Raw genomic sequence first — 9817 nt, 5'->3', positions numbered from 1 at the left:
TCAAGAGGCACCTGGGTGAACAGGACATCTCCTATCCCTTGCTGCGTCCCCCTAATGAATTTGTAGGTGGCCACAAGATCACCTCTTGGGGTCATGGTCAGCTTCGAATTTGAAGGAGAAACAACACAACACTCATCAGCAATTCCTGTCCCATTTGCTCCCCTCCTCCACCCGCTGTTGCTGTTGTTTCTGGCTGCCCCGGAGGCAGGGGGAGCTCCAGAGCTGCTCATGTGCCAGTCCAACTGGGCTGTGTGGGGATCTGAGCTTGGCTGGGCTCAGAAGCAGATCTGGGATTTTACAAAGGGAACAACCAGCACTGCAGGTGTGTCTGCAAAAGCTTCCCCGCCCAGCACACCCCACCCTACACTGGGGTGGGCAGACAAAAGCATGAGTTGGGGAATTTTTTAAGTCCCCAAAGAAGAGTGCACACTCATGTGACTGATATCTCCTAGCACTCCCTGAAGAAACAGCTTATAGTCCAAGGGAGTCCAAGTATAACCCAAGACAGACAGGATAGGCTGCACATTCCCTAAGACCATTTTTTTAGATAATAAATATAGGACAAGAATTAAAAGTAGAATAAGAACTTAATAGCACCCCTGAAAACCAACCCCTACCATCCAAAAATACAACCGGAGAGAAGAGGGAGTTATGTCTAAGTGAAGTGGTTGTTAATTACCCTAACATCTTTCTCTGTGGCAACAAGCTACTCCCAATACATACATATGCATACCATCATATCTGCCTTTTAACTCTTAACTGTATCAAATTTATTCTATAATTAAAAACTGCCTAGAGTAAGGAAGGAGGGCTACATTAAAAATATGGCAACTTTTGAAGGTTGGGGGAGAGGAGCTAGAAGAATGTGAGAGATCCTTAACTAGCATTAAAAAATGGGGGAATTTGTGGAAATTGGAGCTGAAACGATGCAAATGGAATTCGATTTATTTGGAAAAAGATCTAAAAAAGCCTTTTCTACTTCCAGTTTGATTTATGAGGAGCATAATTTATTTAGCTTGTTGTAGCAGACACCAGAATCACTTGATATATTAATATGCATCTTGAGTGCGCTCCTTTGCATGTGAATTGTGATATCTTTTGCCTTCAGATATCTGACAGTAATTAACTCTTTATTCAATGAAATCTCCTCTCCTCTCTTTCTTCTTCTGCATTTTGGAGTAAAGCCTATCAGGTTCTGAGGTCAGCCAATTTCTGTATTAGTCAATAGGAAGTAGGGGTATTCAGAGTCCCACTGCATTATGAACATTGGGTATATTTTCTCTCTCTGATGCAAATGCATAAGGTATGCAAGTGTATTTTTATGCTTTCTATATTGTGCTACAGTAAGCAAAGCCATTTTTTAAAACAGCAAGCTAACCAGTGACAGAGGCAAAGCAAAGTGAGTAGGTACAGGACCTTCTCTTTCCACCCATGTTAACAAGAATTTTTATGTAGTTGACATGACTTAACATCTTGCAGTAATGTTCTTCAAAATCCATGCAGCCCTTAAAGAGGCACTAGGGAGGCTCAGTTTACAGCCCAAGTCACCAGGAGGATCTCATGTCTCTGCTAATAAGACTGTAAACTTTATGGCTTCTCATGGGTCTTTTAAAAGTAGTAATGAATTTAAATTCCATCTACCAGGCACAAAATGTGAGATGTTTTATGCAGTCTTCTTGGTCTAAACTTGGACCACTTTTACATGAAGCATGCCACTGGAAGGAAATATCCGTATCTGTACATCAATAATCACACTTTTAGAAATAAGAAATATTTTATACTCAAAAAATAATATTAAAAATCTAGCATGGCATTCTCCCCCCCCCAATTTAAATCCCATTTTAACACATACTAGACTGACCTCAGTTTTGGGAGAATCACTCAGCTGATTCTAAATATAGCATCACATCTACCCATAAATGGGACTGAAGGGGCAGTAGCCTTCCTTTAGAGATAGAAATTATTTTTGTTTTCCTCAGCCAGAGCTTGCTAAGCTGGGTAAGGCTGTTCTTCCTCTCTGCTTTGCCATTTTTATTCTCATTGGGTAAGTATATTTTTATTTAAAAAAGATTCTCAGTAGGGAAGGAAATGAAAGAATATTTACAAGTGTCTGTACAAAATATCAAGGAAAATGAGGAACATCATAATATACAATTATTTATGAAAGAAAATATCAGATTAGAGAGAAAATATGACATGTTTTAGTCTGACTGCCAGTTATATTTTATTTATTTTTAATCACTTTTTTGGATCTAGACAAATTACATTGTATTCATCTATAGAAATATGGGTATCCATGTTTCCTTATTGAAAATATAGCCAGTGCTCTTTCTTGTGTGTTTATTCTCAAAAAAGGAAGAAAACATCATTTTGTCCAGAATAGAAACATAATGTAATTAGGACACAAAAAACTCTATTTTATTTTCATCCTTGTCACATAGTTAGCAAAAACCATTTAGTCTGGAATAAAAATTGATGTACTTGGAACACAAAGTCCTATGCTATTTGTTGTCAGTCATATTGTTAAGTACATGTCTTTAAAAGACAGTTTTCTGATTGTTGTTATTGCCTTGTGCTGCTTGATGTGTTTTGTGCCTCCTGAAAATTCCAGCTAAATACCACTGATAGAGCCTTTAGAAATTGCACTCATGTTCTTGAAACTATGCCTGCTAGAAAGAGATAGTGAAATTGGATGATTGCGCCTAAGAGCCAATGAAAGCGCCATAGTGAAGGATAATAGAGATTGGAATGGTTGGAAGCAACTACCTTTCACTATCTCACTGTTTCATATTCTTTGCCATTCAGTTAACAGGATATGGTGCATTAGAATGTGAGGGAAATCTCCAAACTTTATGGAACGCGTGTGCTACAAATCCGTTGTGTATGCAAACAGTTAGGATGATAACATTGTGGGTGAATGTGGATATTTATGGGTCAAGTTCATCCCATGCATAACTGGCTTCAGCAGAACTGGACTCTTTCTAAAAGTCAGAAAAAAATGTTTATAAAACCCTTTCAGGAAAATGAACAAGTTTGTTCTGTCCCTGGGATGTATTTTGCTTGGTTATTACTAATGTACACAGAGTCAAAAAGACTCAAAAACAAGTCAAAAAGAAGACTCAAGAAGAGTCAAGAAGTGTCCCCTCATCTCCTTGTCACCAAAAAACAGCCAGGTAGATCCCTGTTTCAGGTAGTCATGGGAATACAGAAACTGTGTCCTTCTGCTCCCAAATTTAGTGCCTGAATGAGGTTGGGGAGAGGACCTAGGAGGCAGAACCATGGCTTCTACCTACATGCTGGCAAGCAGAGTGGGATGTCTGCAGCAAGGGGAGAGCGTCCCCATGAAGTAATGTAGAAGTCCTCGTACACAGCGTTCCTGTAGGACAGGAAAGTCTCACCTTCCCAGGGTGAGACAAGCTGCATCCACACTGCCCTTTACTGTGGACTACGTGCAATTTGTGCAATCTAAACCAAGAACATTTTCTTTATGAGGAAATATTTATATTTAGCTCTTAAATACACATGTATTCATTCAGCAATGTTAGAATTTGAAAAGTTGAACAACAAACAGGCAGTGATAAAGATCCATAAATTCAATTCCTACCCTGAGTAATTATCTCCTGACTATGATGTCCAGAAAGCATATATAATTGCTGGTCCTTACACAAGGTTTCCATCAACGTCACATTGTAAGTTCTGCCTAAGTGACTATATGCTAGAATTTCTAACAGATTTTCCTGTCTAGCTGTAAATTACTTGCTGTCATCTGTCTGACATAAAAGGAATTTCTGTGAAATAGACATTAGAATTCAGTGGTAATTTAGGCCACCTGGAATTAAAGATAACCTATTGCTATAATGGCCAAATATAAAGGGATTCACCGTACCATTGGTGTATAAAATGGAAAAACTGTGCGTGTGTGCGTGTGTGTATGGGTGTGTGTGTGTGTGTGTGGGGGGGTGGGAGGTGGGGTTGGAATCAGAATGAGCAAATTCTACCCTCAGCTAAGAGGAAAATAACAAATTGTCTAACCATTAGGCTGTAGGACTCCAGGAAGCATAGAACAGCTTTCTGGCAAAGTATGCATATCATAAATGCCATGATAAGCCCAAAGTAACAATATGTACAAAATGTATAATATGTACAAAAGTAAAAGAGCAAGTTATACTGATCTTTCAGCAGCAGTCAGAAGATAGCGTTCAGCCAGAGCAGGGGGGACCCTGCCAATTTCTGCATTCATATTGCCAGACAAGGACAGAGAAAGTACATTGTATGTGATACAGCACTAGAGATAGGAAAGGGAGAGCTCCTTATTCTAAGCCATGGGAATGCAAGTTATCTTCCTGTAGTGAGCACAATCTTCTTCCAGTCAGGCCTAAATGATCATTTCTTTGCAACTGTGGGAATGAACTAATTAGAATTATTGCTGGTCCTTTAAATCTTAAATTATGTCACTTATTAGACTAGTTAGGTCTATATCTAACTCTGGCTTCTTTGCTCATGAAAGTACCCTTGCTTCTTGATTACTGTTCAGAACATTATTGTGGTATGAGTCTGTGTGCAACTTGGCCTTTGAACTCTGCCTTTTCCTCCTTATTGCTTGATTGACTACTCAAGGTATACACTCAACCAAATAAGTACATACATGGAAGTACTATCTGTCTGATGGACTCAAATGATAAAATTAATGTGCTCAGTATAATTACAATTTAAAGTTAATATATCAAATGAGCTCTCTTGTATACCACTATGTAGATTCTGTACTCTTGTGGTCAGGGATCAAGTCTTTGTGCTTGTACAATGACACCAGTGACAGAATTTTGATCTTTATGGTGATCTTGGATGAGGAGGATGATGACGATGAATTGTTTGTCCTACTGTATCAGTAGATTTCCACACAGAGATTGGATATAGAATGTGAGACTAAATCAGGGATCCCATAATACCCTAGAACTGTACATTTCCATGCAAACAATGAGGAAAATTAATGGGACTTATGTGGAAGAGGTTTAAGAGCGACTTGACATCCAGATCATATTTTACAACAAACTTCTTACAGAGAACATGGCAGCCCATCTTCTGTTCACCCCAAAACTATTCGGTGACATTGTCCAACATTACTTTTAATGGGGCCAAGAATTCAACCTTATCTCTTCTCACTGATCTTAAATGATAGGCTGTGCAGCCCTGTTGGGTATTAAATATGTACTCCATAAGCATTGCGGTAATTATGCAATGATGTTATTGCATTTGAACTGGTGCCAGCCAGCAGCTCCCCTCTGTGATAACAGAAGGCTAAATGAATCTAGCTTCTAACAGGCTCTGTTAATTACTTCTATCGAGGATCCGCATTAAAGCTGATCAGCCATTTGTGTCTATATTCTATATAAAGTGGACAAACATTTAAGTATCTGAACTCAGATTCTGGGAAAATCTAGAAATGGATTTATTCATAATAAATGGAAAGATAACCATGTTTGAAAAATAGTTTTATATTTTAAATTGAGAATTATGTATTGCAAATAGCAAAAACTTTGTCTAAGGTCTTTAGTTTTGGGTGCCGTACTTTAAGAAGGGTGTGGATAACCTTGAGAGGGTCCAGAGGGGGGCCACTTGTATGGTTAAGGGTTTGCAGGCTAAGCTCTATGACGAGAGACTGAGGGACCTGGATCTCTTCAGCCTCTGCAAGAGAAGGCTGAGAGGAGATCTTGTGGCAACCTACAAATTCATTAGGGAGTGCAGCAAGGAATCAGAGATGCTCTGTTCACCAGGGCACCTCTTGGGGTAGCTAGGAACCATGGTCACAAACTGACAGAAAGCAGATTTAGACTGGACAACAGAAGAACTTCATGGTAAGGGTGGCCAGAATCTGGAATGGGCTTCCAAGGGGGGTGGTGCTCTCCCCTACCTTGGTCGTCTTTAAGAGAAGGCTGGATAGGCATCTGGCTGGGATCATCTGACCCTGGCACCCTTTCGTGCTCAGGGCAGGGTGTTGGATTAGATGATCTGCTGAAGTCCCTTCCAACCCTTGCACCTACGAATCTATGAATATATAAATGAAAATTGCCTGGAATATGGTGTATCCAACAGCATGGACCTGGTTCTAAAGTCCCTCTGCATTTGGTCTCAGAGAGTTATGTGCTGAGAAAGAATGGAAGATTGGGTTCATAACATGAACTGAGTTGGTATATTTGATAAACAGTTGGTATAACAGTTTACCTGGGCCTAATGGACCCTGAAAGAAGAAACAGATAACATGCAATACAAGGTTGCCAGGTGTTTTTAGGTGTGTACATGAAAGGATCTTTGAGCTTCCCTTTCTGAACCTTCAGTTTAGTGAAGGAAGTAGGTATAAAGAGAGAGGGGGAGGCAGCAGCTGGAAGGGGAAACACAGTGTTATTTACTGCCCATTTAAGGAGTGATCAGGAGCAGGTCACTTGTTGAGTACTTTGTAGACATAATGGTTAGATAGGGGGGCAAGTTTAGTATTTAATCTTGGTGTATGCTAGATTTCTTTAACATCTTCTTGACACATGCTATTTTTTTGAAAAGTTCTAGCTCCTGGATTTACAGGGTGATATGAGCTTCCCAGCTTTCTTTAAAAAGATTCTAGACCTCATGGTTATAGAGAAAGTTTAGAAAATATGACTAACACTCACTTTTGTTCAGATCCCCCTGCATTATATTCTGTTTATGCAATAAAATTGCCTACTTGGCAAATACTTAATTGTTATTTACTGAAACTGAAGACCTTTATAAAGAGTAGCATTTGCAGGTTCTGGTATGATTGCAGTGAGAGAAAGGCATGATTCCCTTCCTTTTCTTGTGTGACTCAAAAAGAGACAATTATTTTTTACTCCTCTATGCACAGAAAGGAGGAGGCCCCATGGCCAGCTTGACCAACAGGTTTACTTCACAAAGGGATATATTACCAGTATCTGGCATGTTCCCATTTCACTCCAGGGGGTTCTTCCTAATACACTGGGAGTTTATCCAGCTAAGGACCTGGGATTTGGCCCAACGTGCTTTAGAAATATTATACAGAGGAATTGCTTTAATCATCACTGAAATGCAACCACTTCTGTTGGGAAATGTGGCAGTTATTCAACTACTTACAGCTCTTCCTTACAACCATCTAAGGCAGCAGGACAGGAAGTGAAGAATCCCATATCCTATTAAAATTGCAAAGGGAATTTAGGTAGGCAGACTGAAATTACACAAACAGGGATTTAGTAAGGGCCTGGGTGGTATCCTTGTTGATTTTACTAAAAAAAAAGGTGTCATAACATTTCTAAAACAGAAATGGACAGCTCCTCTGTCAGTACAGTGGCTCGTTTAACACCATGCTTGGGAATTGTTTCAGGCTGGGAAGAGTGCCACCTACTGAACATCAACACCACTTTCCGGCAGCATCCTAGGAGTTCCTGGTTGCTCTCCCATCTGAATACTGATCAAGTTCTACTATGTTAAGCTAGTGAGGTCACAGCATGAGACGACTATGTTAATCAGATATAACTTTTTGTGATGGATAAGTGGCATTACTTATATATAGTTAGTTAAAAAAGCTTCAGCAAGTACATTTCTTGGGAGAGCATCACAAAGGTTTGAAAGCACTAGTTAAACTTGAGCATCATTATTTACTTTACAGGAAAAGTCTGTAGCAGGTTGAATTATGTCGTCAAAGCCATTGCCATTTTACCAAAGGAGGCATAAACACTTTGATCAGTCATATCGCAACATTGAGACAAGATACTTGCTCCAAGAATATTCAGCAAGAAGGTATGTACCACACAGTTCATGCAGTATAGAGAGATTTCTCTTCTAGCATAACTCATTTAAAAATGTGGAACTCTTTTAAAAGAAAAAATAAAGAATTTATATTGAATTTTGATTTTCTTAGAGCATTGGTTCTCAACTCCTTTTCATGTTGCTATTCCTATTTGCCAGATGCATCAACATGTGCTATTAGCAGGGAGCAATAAAATCGGGCGCATATTGCACTAGAGTTTATTACTCCTAGGTGCCATGTTTTCATGACCTGGGGGGCCAGCCTGTGAGCCCAGGGCTGCTCCAACCCACCTCAATATGCTGCGGAAGGGCTGGCTGGGGCATGAGGGTGCTTCAGTGCGGAGCTAGCCAGCAAGCAGTCCCTGCACAGAAACACACTTGTGTCCCAGCCAGCCCCATCAGAGTCTACACATGCATTGCTGCACACTAAAGAACTCCACTGAAGGAGAGAACTAGTATTTACAAGTATTAATCTATGGTGGAGTTAATTAGCTTACTACAGCCTAATAGGGCTGCACTTGTAGACATGGAGACTTTACTGCAGAGCTAATTAGACAGCTCCTCAGTAAATATCTCATGTAGATATGTCCCCCCACCATGACTATCCCATATATAGCTGTGATTCCTTCCCTATTTAGTGTCATGGGTTGGTCACAATCCATCAGCATCTATTCATTATATCTAGTTTGAAAATTCTGGCCTTAAAGCAGAGCTTTGAGTTTGAAAATGTCACTCTGATTTTAAGAAAAGTATTTGTTATAGATTATATCTAGGTATGGGGACAGTTTTTAGTTCTAGCTGAACTCTATACTTTGAGGATGTTCACTGCCCTGAAGTGGGTTATTTGAAGTTGTGGTCACTGGGAGTTTTTGCTTTTACTTTACATCTTCATTTCTCCTTTATTTGACGTTCTCTTCTCTTACTGTATTGCAAGGAGTATTGAAAATTCTATTGCATGTGTGTGGGAGTTTCTCTCTCTCTCTCTGTTACTGCAGCTATTGAAATAAACTCTGGGTATGGACAGGTGAAACAACTATACTGCATAAAAAGGGAAATTTTTACTGCTTGAGCTGATTCATTGTAACTGTTTTGGGTGAAATTCTAGGGTATATTAGGTGGGGAATGTTTTGTGGAAGCCGTGAAATATCCCATTTAGAAAACTGTATGGTTCTGGTCGCTGATGTTAAAAAAATGAATTTAAATTGAAGCAGGAACAAAGAGGGGTGGTTGTGGTGACTAGGGAAATGGAGAACCTATATTCTGAGAGGAGACAAAAGAGTGATGTGTTTAGCTTAGAAAAACCAAGGTTGAGAAGACATATGATTACTGTTTATAAATATATTTTGTTGGGGTGATAACTGGGGAGAGAAGAGTTATTTAAGCTAAAGAACAATATTGGCACATAGCTAGATCTGGTCAGGAGCAAATTTAGATTAGAATTTATTTATTTATTTATTATATTTATGTATTTTCCCCAACAAAGGGTGGTTTGCAGGAAAAGACAGCAAAATGACATATAAAAGCAAATGGCATCGGTGTACACCCAATGGAATGGAGAGTCTGTCACCAAGAAGGGTTATATCTCCATTGCTGGAGACTGTAGGGGGGCTGTTAGGAAGACTAAGGCAGACACAGCACTGGGACTAGCGACCTGGATCAAAGACAACAAGAAGTCCTTTTTTAAATACATAGGGAATAAAAGAAGGGACCAGGTAACATGAGGCCCCTGCAGGACACTTGACAATCTGGTGGTTGCACCAGATGACAAAGCTGACCTCTTTAACAAATTCTTTGCCTCCACATTTCTGAGCAGGGACTGGGACATCCCCCCTTCCGGAATCCCGGAGGAATTCAGGAGAGGCACAGCTGGGCCCAGGGTCAGAGAGGACCTGGTCAGGGAACTTCTGGTGGGACTGGACCTCTCCAAATCAGCAGGTCCAGATGATTTCCACCCAAGTGTGCTGAGGGAATTGGCAGAGGACATTGTTGGACCCCTCGCACAGGTCTACAAACACTCATGGTGCTCTGG

At 40.0% G+C, this 9817-nt stretch overlaps 1 protein-coding gene across 1 annotated transcript in view; it reads left to right on the top strand.

The window, feature by feature from the left end:
- The first annotated feature begins 1963 nt into the window (after positions 1–1963).
- The window catches only part of MYOM2 (myomesin 2), a 135162-nt gene continuing 127308 nt past the window's right edge, over positions 1964–9817 (top strand). The window contains exons 1-2 of the mRNA XM_019520605.1: positions 1964–2044; positions 7649–7779. Of these exons, the coding sequence (XP_019376150.1) occupies positions 7673–7779 (107 nt within the window). The 5' untranslated portion in view covers positions 1964–2044; positions 7649–7672. The remainder of the gene's footprint in view (positions 2045–7648; positions 7780–9817) is intronic.

The sequence above is a fragment of the Gavialis gangeticus genome, unplaced genomic scaffold (genome assembly GCF_001723915.1).
Source record: "Gavialis gangeticus isolate Ggan-Ray unplaced genomic scaffold, GavGan_comp1, whole genome shotgun sequence".
Taxonomy (NCBI): domain Eukaryota; kingdom Metazoa; phylum Chordata; order Crocodylia; family Gavialidae; genus Gavialis; species Gavialis gangeticus.
The sequence above is the reverse complement of the archived record's forward strand: the minus strand, read 5'-3'. Positions and strand labels throughout refer to the sequence as shown.